The sequence below is a fragment of the Lissotriton helveticus genome, chromosome 10 (genome assembly GCF_964261635.1).
Source record: "Lissotriton helveticus chromosome 10, aLisHel1.1, whole genome shotgun sequence".
Classification (NCBI taxonomy): domain Eukaryota; kingdom Metazoa; phylum Chordata; class Amphibia; order Caudata; family Salamandridae; genus Lissotriton; species Lissotriton helveticus.
Genome location: NC_136071.1, coordinates 1,035,043,601 through 1,035,059,205, shown reverse-complemented (window position 1 = coordinate 1,035,059,205; position 15,605 = coordinate 1,035,043,601). Strand labels below are relative to the sequence as shown.

Genomic DNA, 15,605 nt, shown 5'->3' with positions numbered 1-15,605 from the left:
CGGCGGAGGCGGAAGCAAGAGGAAGCGCTCTTGAGGACAATGACTAGAACACTGGCTACTAGTTTCTCATATCGTATGCCAATGACTTCCTAGTGCTGTTTCCCACTCGCCATAATGGAAATCTGGTGTAATAGGCGCCACGACGCCCTCCACCCCCACTGCTATTGGTATGCTGCTGGACGGAGTACGGAGGCCTAAACCCACTGACACTAATCGCAAGTAAAACGGAACAGTTTGAAATGCTTGATAATAATGTCAGTTATCGTAATGGGGTGGAGAGGGCCCTGTGGTAAGATGCCTGGAAAATATTTGCGGGTGGTTCTTTTTTACATTACATATATATGTTATGTAACGGTTAACCCGATGGTTCTGAATGGTTAGTTGACATACTATTATTTCGCTTGATATATTTGGAATTGCTAAAGGTTTGATTGCGGTGCTTAGGAAACATCCGCCCCTGCGTGTTACACACTGCATGGTTGCTCAATGGGATGGTTTTCAATTTGGGAGGGGGGTGGAGAAATTTCACGATGCCCAGTTGGGGATGGCATGGTGTGGGCGGAGGGAGGTGGGGTTGTATGTATGTAAATGTATTTTTGCTTTGGATTTCGTTCTTTTTCATTTTCCTTGTTCTTCATATGGGTTTCTTCATGCAATTGCTAATTTTAGATATAATGATGCACCCTACAAGTCACAAAGGTTACATCATGACCCTGACACATAGCAAACAGAATCTGATGTCTAAATCTGGGAATCAATACTTGCAAAATATTATTGCATTATTATATTTTTATTTATTTATTTTAAAACACACTTTATTCGATTAATAAAAATCATAAAAGTATACTATACAAATAAATAATGCCAAAGTTACATCAATACAATAAAAGACAGTATTAAAAAGCAATTTTTACTTAAAAACATCAATTAATTATTATGCCATTAAAATCACATACTTATGGCACCATTATATTATTTTCGCCAGTCTAATCTTTCTGCTTCGGATGGATGCTACAAAAAAATTAGCAACACCAAACTATGGGGCCGATTAGGATGGAGGATTTTCCGCCTCCTCCGGGCCGGCGGAAGCCACCTCCGGCCCGGAGGAGGCGGAAAATCCTCTGCGGAGTCACCAAAGACCCACCGCCGCATTACGATGGCTGGTGGGTCTTGGTTTCTGTCCGCTGCTTTTCTGCCGCGGTCGGATTACAACCGCGGCGGAAAAGCTCTCATTTGGCTGGCAGTGTCTATCAGACACCGCCAGCCAAATTAGGAAACATTTGTAAACATGCTTTTCCGCGGCGGTTTTTCCGCCGTGGAAAAGCATGTGTACTTTTGATTTTGGGGGCCCGTTGCGGGCCCCCAGGGTGTAGGCGGGTGGGGGGTGCACATGGGGGGTACCTATGGTACCCCCCAGCATTGCGGCGGGTGCTGCTTGAAGCAGCACCCACCGCAATGTTAAATATCCAGGATGTGACCGCCAGGGTGGCGGTCACATCCTAATTTGCACGGAGGGACCGCCGCAGCCCATGCGGACGGTCCCTCCACCTCTGGGATGGTGGACGGACGCAAGACCGTCCGCCATCCTAATCGGCCCCATAATCACTGGGGATTCCATTAGTTGCAAGTGAAGAAGTGCTGGTTTAATTTGTAAGTAACCCTTGTCTTTTAAAAGTGGGAGAATAAACTTTTTCCTGCCATTGCTATAAAAGGAGCAAAAATATATAAAGTGTGTTATATCTTGAGGTGAGTGACCATCACATTTGCATGGCACTGCATCCTCTGGCCTACACCACCCCATAGGATCAGACAGGAAGAAATGAATTTGGTTAAAGCGAAATTTAGTTATCAACCATCGATGAAATGGGACCGTAATGGTATTGAGGTATGGTTGAATAGATAAAGACATAAGTAGTAAGAAATGGGCCCTAACGGTAGGTTTGTTTAATTGCACATATTCCGGCTCCTGGTCTCTAAGTTTCTTAAAATTATTCTTAACCCGATTGATGTCCTCCTTTAACAGCCCTTCTGGGTTAGTAAAAATCTCCGGGCATCCCAAGTCCATTGCGGTTGTCTTAATAAAGGACAACCACTGGATTTCATTCCATTTCTCCAATTTCATGCAATCTCTTAAAATCTCATGATTCAGGGTGAGTTTCGGGTTCAGCCATGTTTTTATCCATATTAAAATGGGGGCTAAGCTTATGATGTCTGAAGTATAGCCCATCCCTAGCTCTTGATGGACCGAAAAGGTAGCTGTTGCTTGGGGGAGAGCTAGGAGGACACGGAGGAATTTATTTTCCTCCGTCTGGATAGGCTTATGTTGTTTGTACCCCCATATGCCAGCCCCGTATCTTGCAATAGCAATAGACTTTGCTTTATAAATGGATAAAATTGCTTCACACGGTTTCCCACCTAACCGTTTAGCAAAACCTAGGATGGCGGCAGAGGACCTTCTAACCGCATTAACATTGGTGGTGAGTTGTGGGCCCCAGGTACCTCTGTCGTCGAACACCACTCCCAGGTACGTAAAAACTTTCACCCTAGAGATCGCACATTCATTACAAAAAAAGGTTTTGGAGCTATATTTATTAGAACCCAGTGTCACAACGTTTGATTTACCGGTATTAATGACTAAATCCAAAGATTTCATGAATTCTCCGAAGGAGTTTAACAATCTTTGAAGGCCAAGAGGAGTCCGTGCCAACAAAACGGCATCGTCCGCGTATATGAGTACAGGGATGGACGTTCCTCCCATACGCGGAATGTCCAGAGATGCCTTTACCAGTGAATCTTCCAAGGAGTTAATATATAAGGTAAAGAGCATAGGGGCCAAAATGCACCCTTGGCGCACTCCTCTGCCAGACCTGAACCTAGCCGTGCATTTCCCCTCCTGTGTCATTCTTATTGTTGCATACAGGTCCCTATGAAGTTCAGCCAGGAAGTACACCAATGAACGGTCCAACCCCAGATCCAGTAATAAGGTCCACAGCCATGACCTATTAACTAGGTCAAAGGCTGTGGACAGGTCCATGAAACCCAAATAAATTGAGCCTTTGGCTGCCACCGTATATTTATTTATAATTAAGTGCAAATTGAGGCATTGATCTTCCGTGCCTCTGCCGGCTCGAAACCCATATTGGGCGTTTGATAGGATGTCGTTTTCTACAGCCCAGTCTGTTATTTTCGCCAATATCACCTTCCCCAAGATTTTGATGGAGGAATCCAGTAGGGATATTGGCCTATAACATTTGGGGTCACCCCTTTGGCCCTTTTTAAATACTGGAATGATGGTTGAACAGGACCAAGTAGCTGGGCACCTTGTTACAACTGAAGTATTAAAAACATTCGTAAGAATTTTGGCCCAGTATTTAGGGTTGATCTTATATAGATCAGAAGGCACACCATCCGGGCCAGAGGCCTTGTGGCCTGCAGTTTCCTCTATCGCCTTCTCAACCTCCTCATTAGTAAAAGACAAAGATAGCCTCCCATAAATTGCCTCAAAACGATTTAACCAATCCCTTTCAGAGATATTAATTTCCAAAGCTCCATTCTCGGCACCTGAAAATAGCGGGTTGTTGACTATTGCCCAAAATTTCGAGCTGTCCCTTAAAGTAGCCTTATCCGTCAAAGCGGCCCAGGCATCCCTTTTAATTTCATTTTTGCGGGCCAGTACTGTAGATTTATAAGCTTTCCTCAGCTGCATAACAAGCAGTTTATCCTGAGGAGACTTTTTTAGGGCCCGGATAAGCAAATTATGTGCTCTGGAGCAGTTTCGATCAAACCATCCCTTGCCCGATGTTATTTTGGGCCGTGTTTTCACTGTGAGTTCTTTGGCCACTTGACTACAGATTGTTTCATAGGAGGCAATAATGTCCCCCCCGACTTAAGGGGTCCGAGCAAACATTAAGTTCAACCCCGACTTTCGAGCTAATAATATAAAAGAATTCATCTGGAATTACTTTATTCCACTTTAATCTCCTCCCTTGATCCTTAGGTTTAGCCTCCAATACAGCTGTAATAGCAGTCTGTTTATTAAAAATGGCGATAGTGTGATCCAACTCCATTACCACCGGGTTGTGGTCGCTGTACGTGGAGGGGACGGCATTATAAAAGGTTACCAAGCCTAGAAGGGCCGGAGAAATAAATATATAATCTATAATAGATTCACTTTCCCTGGCTCTATATGTCACCACCCAGTCATTCCTATCAAAAAAGCCAGGTTCATACAGATCCATAGTTGACAGAAAGTCCTCTAAAGCTTCCCCCTTTGAAAAGTGTTCAAAATGTTGGGGGGATGAGTTAGGAGGGCCATCCTCATCAACAAACTGACAATTTAGATGACACAGGTGAATATTAAAATCTCCCATCACAATAAAATAGACAAAAGTGGTTTGACATTCCATATACGCTTTTAAAAATTTAACCAATGCATAAAGATGCTCGTTTGGGCTCTCCCCTACCATAGAGTTATAAAAATTAATAAGCAGGAGGGTCGTGTTATTAGTCATGCTAACTTCTACAATCTGAAAATTGGGAGAAGTAGATTCTAACTTTTTAGCTGTGCCTGCTAAGTTAACCGACACCAACAACATCAAGCCTCCTCTGTCTCTCCCTGCCGAAGAGCGGCAGGCAGGGACAAAGTATGATGTGTAGCCGGTGACCCAGAACCTACACTCCCTATCCCAGGTCTCTTGCAGGGCTACAATGTCATACTGCTTCAAGAAATTTACCCAGACCTCATCGTCCCTTTTTGATCGTAACCCTGCAATGTTCCAGCTTAGTATTTTGGCCGTCTCCCTCAGTCCCTCTTTCTGATTAGGGGTAGGTGGGGGCGACTTGGTCGAGCCATCCAGTCAATCTACCTCTTCCAACTGGGACAAAGGGGCGAATCTGTTTTGAAGGATCAGCCCCTCCCCTGACTCTCTGCTAGGCATAGTAGGGGGCTTAGGTAATAACCCCGGTTTATGGGTTATCCAGCTGGATGGGTGGGCTCTGATCGCTTGTACTGGGAAATTGGGACTGTACCAATGGGTGTCACTCCTACTCCTACTCCAGGGTTGTTGAACTATCTGCTGTCTGTGGCTAGTGTGAGGACCTGGATAGAAGAAGCCCAACGGGAGAGCTCTTATGCCCTCTTCATCAGAATTTAAAGATGAGGCATCCCAAAACAAACGTGATGCCTCTGTAGGATTATTAAAATTTACAATAAGGCAGTCACCCCTCAGGTGTTTTTTTGTGGGGCCCAACCATCCCACTCGTCTACCCATGATGATGCTAGAGGAGATCGGTTTATCACCTGTACAGTTGTCATTACACTTAATAGATGTTAACAGGGAATCTTGGGTTTCTATCTCGGCCTCCCTCAAGGGGGGGACGTTCACCAAAATAGCAACTAAAGGAGAGGCTTCCGGTGGAAGATTGATGATGGGCTGATGGACCGGGGCTATTTCCGTCGTGATAGCCCTCCCAATCTTCGTTGCCCTAGTGTGGCATGTGGGGTTCTTAGGGACTGGGCCCAGGAGCAAGTCCTTGGTACTGGTCCCTCCCTTTGGGAGAAGTGAATTACAGTGTGGAGGGGCAGGGCAGGGGGCCTTAATAAGAGGTGTCATGGTACATATCTCCCCCTCACATGTTCTCGCCCCTTTGGGACCCCGTTTGATTGCTCGGCGGAGTTGCAGTCAGAATCTTGGATTGGTCATAAGCTGACATAAAGGTGTTAAGGCGCTCACACTTTTTTAAGATCCCTGCCACACATTCATTCAAGGTGTCTATGATATCTTTGGCAATCGATGATAGGACAGATTCAAGTTTCTCCGAGAAAATATTCTCCACCATGTCTTTGATAGTTCCTTCAAGATGTGCCATTGATTTTGTATCTCTTTCCGCTCGGGTAATATATCTCCGCCTTGGTTTTCTGGGGGGTCTCTTAACAAATACTTTAGCAGGCACATCCTGTATGGATTCGCTCGGGGCTTCAGAGTTGGTACAAGTTTCAGGGGCAGGACTCAATGGGATGATCGGGTCAGATGGAATAGGGATACTGGGGGGCTTGATTATGACCAACGGCTCCAGTGGCACCTGTCTGGGAGATGTAATACCATTCGGCGTCAAGATCTGTGACGATGTTTAATTAACATCTAACCCCAGTTCACGTTCAGTGTTTTCTATTTCTTTGTTAAGAACCCCTACAGCTGAAGTCAAGTAGGAGATTATGCTGGCAGTTTTACGTGGGATTTTAGCGTTAGGGCTCCCACCATTCAAGGATGCTTGTAGTTTCCGCTTACCCATGTTGGTTTGCAATCCTTAGCGGTTGGGCCCGTCCCGTCCCTTGCCATCCCCGGACGGCCACAAACCGCCCGCCCTCTGCCCGGGCTCCGCCCTGCGACGCCCGCGCGCGTCCCACGACGCGGGAGGAAGCGCTGTGCTAAATGCGCCTCCGGGCGTAAGTCTCTGCGGTCTGGCGGCGTCCCCACGAAGCAGGGGACGCTGGGAAATGTGGTTTTGGCTGCCCAGCCCCTCTCGGCGGCCGCTGGTGAGCTGCGGCGGCGGGGGCAAGCAGCGCTAGCCGGTAACCACTTGTGATGCGGCGATTTCGAGGCCGTTACCCCAAAGCTGGCAGGGGACCTGCATTAATCCTTAGAGAAAGAAGCGGAGTCCTGATACTATTCTTAGTCGCTAGTTGGCCGGCATTGATACTTTTAAAAAAAGATGCAGTGCCTGATAACCAATTGGATTTGGCAATTGATAAATAAGGAATTGAATACCGGCATACGTCATAATCTAGAGATCCATACTGACAGACCGGTTCAGCTATAGAGGCAATCATGGAAGGTAAATTGAGGAAAGGAGAGGGTTGTTACACAAACGGAGAGCCAGAGCTGGAGTTAAAAGATAGTATGTATGCCCAGCAGCGAGTATAATTGTAACCAGACACATACTATTAAATAAACCTAAAATAATGTTGATTTCCCATAGGAAACAACTGAAGAATCCATAGCAGGATCGATTTGAGGGAGACATTGAAAATTCCCCATGAACGGTACCTAGCAAGGAAATCGATACAGAAGTAAAAGAAAGTATTGAGGGAATTTCCTAGTATCCAGAACGGTACGTAAGTGGATATCTATATTCTTAAATAGCTATAAAGTCACAGAGGGGGCACCCATGACAGTGAACACTGTTACCCTTTGACTCCATAGGCATTGAAGAATCCATAATTTTATCAAACTCAGCGCAGAATTGATGATGAACGCATGAGGAGGGTCATAAGAACAAAATTAACGAGATCCTGAATGTTTAAGTAAGTGACTCAGTATATAAGAATGAATCTCAAAGAATGAAATCAGAGATTACAAGTAAAATAAATAAATAAATATATCTTTATGACTTTAGGAGCCGTGGGACATATGCATGTCTAGCAGGACCAAAGATATAGTCACAAGGTCCTGTACTCCAAGAGAGACACCTACAAAGTTACAGAAGTAAGAATTGTAACTTATCTATACATATATAGTTTAGTGACAAAAAGACATCTAAGACACGATTAGCTAGGTATTCTTTTCTCTCAAATAGGACATTATGAAACTAATTGTATGTATTCATTTTTTAGAACGAAGAAATCCTGTTTTTAAATAAAGCTCTGTCCTGAGGAAGGTGTTTACAAAACCTAGAAGAAAGCACCGAAACGCGTCGACAAAAGTTTTTTTTCCTGTTTTTAATGTTGTTTGATTGTAAAAACTGTATTTATTTTGTGATTTATGTCAAAACAATTTTTCATCACTGAAGGATTATCTCAAAGTGGAATTGGACATAGATGACGCCATGTGGAGGTACAGCTGTGAGGCTACTAAATGTATCTCGCTCAATGGACACCATAGGCTTATATGGTTTAAAATTTCGAACCGCATTTAATATACACGCCTTCACAAATACGGGCTCCGCGATGCGCCTGACTGTGACCACTGCGGAGCTCCAGAGGCTGATTTCCTACACCTAGCATGGCTCTGCCCACCGATAGCAAACTACTGGATACAGATCTTTGCAGAACTCCAGGTGATAACACAGGTAGACCTAAGCCCAGACCCGCTATTAGCGCTCCTAGGTTATTAAAAAAGATACAGAAACCCATTCGGCACTTGGTAGACATGGCACTCTTAGGTGCCAAGCGAGTATTGGTGATACATTGGTCCAGAGGCCCCCCCCCCCACATTGAAACAATGGTCCAGGGATATGTTGTATTGCAACATGCAAACTGAAACCTACAGTGAGCCCCTTCCCTCCTAGAAATCGCCCGAAGAACTTTTGGAGCCTATATGCCACTTACATTGAGACTCGTACCCCACAGCAAACAATAACACCTCCATTGGCGGAGGGAAATCCGCAGACACACTAGACATAAATGCCGTACCTGGAGCTTGTATGCATAAACCGACAAAAAAGTGATGCAACTGCTAAATGCAGCGGTGATATTGGAAGAATGGCCTTGATGTATTCCGGACACTACACCAATTGTGCAGTTAAGTATTGTAAGAGCTGATTGTTTGTTCTGACCTGTCGTCATGGTGGAGTATCATTCACATTTTGATCGGAAGGAACGTTTATGATGATTATGACTTTAGTTTGTCAGTATTATTTTACTGTATGTAAATTGATTTTATTTTTGCTATGTTCTTATGTTTATGATTTGTCTGTATTGTATTACTGAAAGGGGAAAAATTAAATATTTAAATTTTTTTTTTTTTTAAATGACCTAGCTTTCAAATGAGGCATAACATAAGGAATCAGTATATAACACACAGTATTCTGAATTTTTAACTCTTTATGGGCCTTTTTGACCTGCCTGAATGTATCTGTGGAAAACCGCGAAGATGTGATAATTATCATCACCTCATAGTCATGATCTCGGTGCAAACAAGCATTTGTAATAAAGCGTAATTATTGTAAAAAGAAAAAAAATGCAGGGGAAATCATGTTTCAGGACTTGATTTTCTTGAAACGTTTGGCAGCATCCACAATGTCAAGAGCTTGTGGAAAGTCCCAAACTCCTTTATAATCACACTCCAAACTGCAAATGAGCAGACATTTAGTCCAGACAAGTACAGAAATGCGTCCCTTTCCAGGAAGGAGAGTCAAAGGGAAGGGAAAACTCCCAAAATTCGTGGGGTTGTAATAAAAGGTGTTTTTACCCAGGAAAAAATATTTTCCCCATTGAAACCACAGAAAACAAAAAAAAAAGTGTCATTGAACAAAATTCACTAAATGGAATTGTAAAACATTTTCTATGACACATGCAGAAATATATCGGTATGTTTGCAAGCAGGAATTCACAAATGTTTTCTGAAGTATGCCTGGAAACCTGCAACAGTCTGCTGTAAAGGTGCTCTTCTGAAATGATGTGTGAATGTCTCAAAGATATAAGCAACCATGCGAGTCAGTAAACCTGTAGGTTTCGATTTGCACATTTCTTTACGAAATGGGACAACTAATGGCTCAGTTTAAGATTCTATTAAGTGCATGGGTGAGCCTCTCTGTCCTATCAATGCAGAGCAAAAGTGAAGTTATGTTTATCTGTTTTTATAATTACATATTCCTATCACGCTGTTTGATATGAGCTGATTCAGGCCCAAATCTTTCTGTGCGTTTGTGTACTGTTCACGCCCCAAGCCTGATTTCCCCTCCTGTCTATGGTGAGTGGTCCATTAGCGGATTTAAAAACAGGAGTTGGTATGTGGTGCTTATTTAAATAATATTCATTATCATAGTTTGAAATCAAGTGTCTTTACAAACAATTGCCCCCGTATTGTATAATATAAACAGTAACACAATCTCCAGAAATCTTTATAAATATTATATTGGTATAATTACATTATTAAAATCTAGGCACATAAAACATCTTTTAATATAGAAAAAGTAAGAGCATTCCATTAAATTAATATATCATTGAAGGGTAAGAAGTGTTTCACAAATATAAAATAAATGGTTTCATACCAGGCTTGGGGTAAGGGGGGAATTCTCCTTTAAAGTATTCTCTCTCCAATACATGAACAAACAGGACTCCAGAAGAAGGGTAGACATTGCGGTCAGAGTGCACCTTAGAGACAATGGTGTACACTGCAAACAGAAAAACAAAACGTGAAAGAAAAAAGTAAGGAACAGTGTTCAATCAACATGCTTAATTATAACTGAAACATAATGCCCTCCTGCCACACAAGTGACACATCGTCAGCTGCCTTCAGAAGACTCTTGTCATCAAGCAGAGTGTAATGCTGCAATCATGGTCTTACAGGTAATAGTTTGGCTTGGTGACAACAGACATTTTGTAGACATGATGTAACACTGTCACACTAGGTTAAATGAGCTAATACATGGGATAAAGTTTCTGGTACCATAAGGCACATGACTACTGCATGCCACCTTGGTATCGGTGACATTGTAGAGGAGCAGAGATAAATATGGAATTAGTTAATAAGGTCCCAGAACTTCAAGGTGACTTGCAATATTTTAATATAGGGTAGTGGGCATATTATTAATTCTTATGCATGGTCGCATACACCCTGATTTTCCAGGCAATCCTCTTTCAAATTCTTGGGGCCCGAAGTACTACAAAAGCACATCTCATCTACCTACAGCAGTGTCTTTGTGAAATGTGTCCCAAATCTCTCTCCGTCTAGTGGAAGACATCCTTTAAGCTCATGAATGTCGAAACAATGTGAAATCTGTACATCAAAAAAACAAGCACTTCGGGGGAGACGCGCGAGCGCGTCGATCAAGAAGGCCGCCGCCGTTTAGGCTCCGAAAAATCGTCGGCCCGTTTTTCCTCATAAACGACGATTTTCTGTCAACTTTATCGATTTTATAAGGGGACTTGCTCAATAACGTGGATTCTCACCTCCTATGCGATTTTGGTGCAGTTTTCATCGCTGGAAGCTTGTTTTCCTGCCTCCTGGTTCCTGCTCCCAGCTACACATGAAGGTACTGCCTGCTTTGTATACCCAGGGGGAGGAGTGCTCCTCAGGAAAGGGCCTGGCTTGGGCCTAGCCACGCCCACAGTCTAACATAGCTGCTGCACCAGTGAATTTGGTGTAGCACGGTTACAACGAATTTTTTACAATGCACTACCATTACATCGCAACTTTTACCACGCAAACCATTACAACGCAATGCGCTGGGGGGCGCTCTAGGATAGGGAATGTATTTAATATACTATCCAACACCTTCCCTGCTATCCACGGGGACTGGAGTTGGAATAGTAAATTAAATAATTCACTATCCAGCGCCTAAAAGCATTATGCGTTGTAATGGACTGCGTGGTAAAAAACGCGTTGTAAAGGCATGCGTGGTAAAAGCATGCGTTGTAGTGACACCAATCCGTGGATTTTAAGAGCTTTTAAGAGTTTTTCATTACTCTTTTCACTGCTTCACTCAATTAATTCACAATTGTGTGTTATTTTGCACATTTGTGTATCATTTTCGACTATTTGTGGATTTTTTCTCCTCACAATGGAAAATAAAAATCTACTCAACAATAAAAGGAGGCAGCAAGTTTCCCCTCTTCCAGTCAAGTCTAAGGCGGTGGAGTCTTCTGAACCTTCTCTGTCCTTAATTTTGGAAGAAATTCAGGCATTACGCATTAATACTGAAGCTATTGCCTCTGACATTAAAAGTGTGCGCAAAGATATGGCTTCTCTGTCCATGAAAATATCTGATAATGCCATCAAAATACAAGATAATAAAAGTAAAGTTGACGCTTTTACACCTCTTGTGGCTAGAAGTCATCCTATGCATGTTCAACTTTTGGAATTGGAAAATCGAAATAGGCAGTAAAACCTTCGCATTTTTAATTTGCCTGAAGAAGTTGAGGGTTCTGATTGTCGATCATACTTGGAATCTCTACTTCCTGGTCTTTTGAATCTCAAGTTTCCGGAAAAATTTGAAGTGGATAAAGCCCATAGAATCCCTTCATATCGTAACCCTCGCCATACTAAACCCAGGCAAATGATATTTAAGGTACTGCGTCATCACCATCTTGCCTTGATAAGGAAAGCTGCAAGAGACATTCCCTCACTTATGGCGAATGGTCACAAAATTTGTATTCACCAAGACTTTGCCAAAGAGACAGTTGCTATACGTAAAGAATTTTCTGCCTGTCGTCCACAGCTCAGGAGCCTTGGTTTCAAGTATGGACTTTTTGATCCTTCTACAATGCGCATATGGAAAGATAACTTTTCCCAATCCTTTCAACGTCCTGAAGACCTGAAGCAATTCCTCGACCAACCAGCTCCACTTTCAATGGATACTCATAACCCTAACACTTGACTCCTTTTAGTCAGAAATTAAATGACACATTTATGACTCATCTTTATCTTTATGGGCTTCAACGGTTCTGGCCATACTTGTGGAACGTGTGTGCGTTTCTATGTTTCTATTTATGTATCTTGTTTGTTCCTTTCTCCCTTTTTTCTTTTCCTCCTCTTCTGTTCTAAAATATAGAGTTGCTATTTTAATCTGTCTCTCAATTCTACTTTTCTTCATCTCTTCTTGTCCCATTGCCTTCTATCCTTGTTTTTCTTCTTCTAATGGCTACTGTTCACAATGTTAAAATTGTTTCTCTTAATGTTAAAGGTTTGAGACACCCAGTTAAACGTACAAAAATTTTGGATTATTTAGGTAGTTGTAAAGCTGATATTTGCTTTGTGCAAGAGACTCATATTGATGATAAGATACTACATTATATGAATAAAAAATGGGTTGACACTATTGTTTCATCACCGGCTAATGGAAAGAAAAATGGAGTTGCTATTTTCTTTGCGAAGCGGTTACATTGTCAGGTTTTGAATAAAACTACAGATTCTGAGGGTAGATATATAATAGCCAAAATTAAAATTCATGATTCTACTATATTTTTGCTTAATATTTATGGCCCTACAGCGGACGATCCCACTTTTTGGTATTCTATCACCACTGAAGTTTTAAAGTTGGGTAATGCTCCAATAATTGTTGGGGGTGATTTTAATGTTATTGCTGACCCATTGTTAGATCGGTTGTCTACAACTAGATTTCGTCCCCCTAAGGTGTTTCATGCCTTCAAATTGTTCACTCAAACTACCAAATTAGCTGACATTTGGCGGCTACATTTCCCTACTGAAAAATGTTTTACCTTTTTCTCTAACCCTCATAATTATCACTCACAAATTGACTATTTTTTAATTTCTCCATCTCTTATTCAAATTGCAACCTCCCCGGTTATTGGTAATATTGACATATCAGATCATGCTTTAATTTCTTTTGTTTTAAATATCTCATCCAATTTCACTAAGCAAACCAGATGGCGTATGAATACTAGTATCGCTCTCAATGAGCATAATAAACCTAAATTATTACAAGCTATTCAGGACTATTTTTTATTTAATCCAGAAAACTCTACTTCTGTTATCAATAGATGGGACGCATTTAAATCCTACATTAGAGGTGCTACAATCTCTATTATGGCTCATGAGAATAAATTATTTAATGCTCATACTAAACATTTGGAGAAACAGATAGCAAAATTTGAACGGTTATTTATTACTTCTGCTAATCTTCAATACAAAACTGAATTGCAAAAACTACCTTATGAATTCAATTCTATTCTTAGTAAAAGAGCTGGGGTTCAACTTGCTAAATCTAGTGCTAGATTTCGTTTCAATTCCAATAGGTCAGGAAAACTCCTTGCAAATTACCTAAGCATTAAAAGAGATAAAACACAGATTACATCAATTCATGGTCCTCAGGGTAAGATTGCGTTGTCACATAATGATATTGTTAAAGAGTTCCTTGATTTTTATTCAAACTTATACAACAAACCAGAGTTACGTGATAGTTCATTAATTGATACCTTTTTGAATTCTTGTGACTTACCACAAATTTCTCCCTCAGATAGAACTGGATTGGACTTGCCCATTACTAAGGATGAAATTCTGAAAGCCATCCAATCACTCAAAAAGAATAAATCTCCAGGCCCTGATGGTATCCCTGCTGAATTTTACAAAGAATTCCAGCCTCATCTTTTACCTTATTTATTTCAGCTTTTTTCACACTTTAGCTCCTCTGGAACCATTTCAGGCTCCTTTGCTGATGCTTTAATTATTGTTCTTCCCAAACCCGATAAAGATCCTACCCTAGTTTCCAATTACCGTCCTATCTCCTTAATAAATCAAGACTGTAAATTATATGCTAAAATCCTTGCCTCTAGATTGGCTCCTGTACTCGATTCTATTATTCACCCTGATCAATCAGGATTTATGAAAAATAGATACTCTGCTAATAACACTAGAACCCTACTACATTTTATTGAACAAAGTCCTACCCTTTTTGCTCCCGCTGGAGTTATGGCTTTGGACGCAGAAAAAGCCTTTGATAAAATTCAATAGCAATTTTTATTTCGAACTTTATTTTCCTTTAATTTTGGTCCCTCTTTTATTCGTATGATTTCTGCATTATATTCTGCTCCCACTGCTCGTTTATTTATCAATGGCCAAATTTCTACTCAATTCTCCCTTTTTAGAGGAACACGACAGGGTTGCCCCCTTTCACCACTTTTATTTTTGCTAGGAATTGAACCTTTGCTTAATTATATTCGTAACTGTGCTGATATTCAAGGTATTACAATTAGAGATGTCACCATTAAAGCTTTAGCCTATGCTGATGATGTCTTATTGTTTATTAGTAATCCAATTTCATCTGTTCCCTCATTGTTAGACATTATTGCCAAATATTCTGCAATCTCAGGCTATAAACTTAACATTAATAAAACAGAATTTTTTCCTTTAAATATTCTTTGTACCTCTGATATGTTACCTTTATCTGATATTGTTTGGCAACAACACAAATTGAAATATCCAGGTATTTTATTTTCTTCCTCCTTACCTTCAACGTTAAAATGAAATAGTAATTTTATACTTGATTATGTTAAAAATAAAACTTCTAGATGGTCTTCTCTCCTCCTCACATGGTGGGGTAGAATGCAATCTATAACAATGAATATTGCTCCTAAAATATTTTATTCCCTTGCTATGATACCCACTCAATTTCCATTAAAATTCTTCAAAGATATTGATAAATTGCTATCCACATTTCTGTGGAATAATAAGCCTCTTCGCATTGCTTATAGAAAGTTAAAAATACCTAAATGTCATGCAGGATTTGGCCTTCCTGACTTTTTTCTTTATCACAAAGCATTCATATTGAAACAAAGTTCCTTATGGTTCACTGTCTCACCTGTTGTTAACCCTCCTATTTGGTTTGATATAGAAAAATCACTTGTTTCTCCTTTTCCGTTGCCCTCTTTGATCACAATGTCTAGTAAATCTACTGTTGTGCACCATTCATCCATACTCAAATCATCCAGATTAATTTTTAATGATTTAAATGTAAATTGTGCTTCTCCTTTAAGCTCTACAATGGATGTATCGTTGTGGCATAGTGCTATTATTAAACTGAATAGAAATATACATTTTTGGAATTCATGAATTAAGGCGGGCATATTTTACCTTAAAGATGTATTTTGTGATAATGCTTTTATTTCTTTTGACAGTTTGCAATCTAAATTTAAGCTGCCTAAGAAT

The 15,605-nt window shown here is 41.0% G+C and overlaps 1 protein-coding gene across 4 annotated transcripts in view; it reads right to left on the bottom strand.

Annotated features, from left to right (window-relative positions):
• Positions 1 to 15,605, bottom strand: part of SGCE (sarcoglycan epsilon) — a 163,777-nt gene that overhangs the window by 126,323 nt on the left and 21,849 nt on the right. For all 4 annotated transcript variants that reach the window (XM_078663738.1, XM_078663736.1, XM_078663737.1 and 1 more), the window contains exon 2: positions 9,991 to 10,113. In XM_078663738.1, coding sequence (XP_078519864.1) covers positions 9,991 to 10,113 — 123 coding nt within the window. The remainder of the gene's footprint in view (positions 1 to 9,990; positions 10,114 to 15,605) is intronic.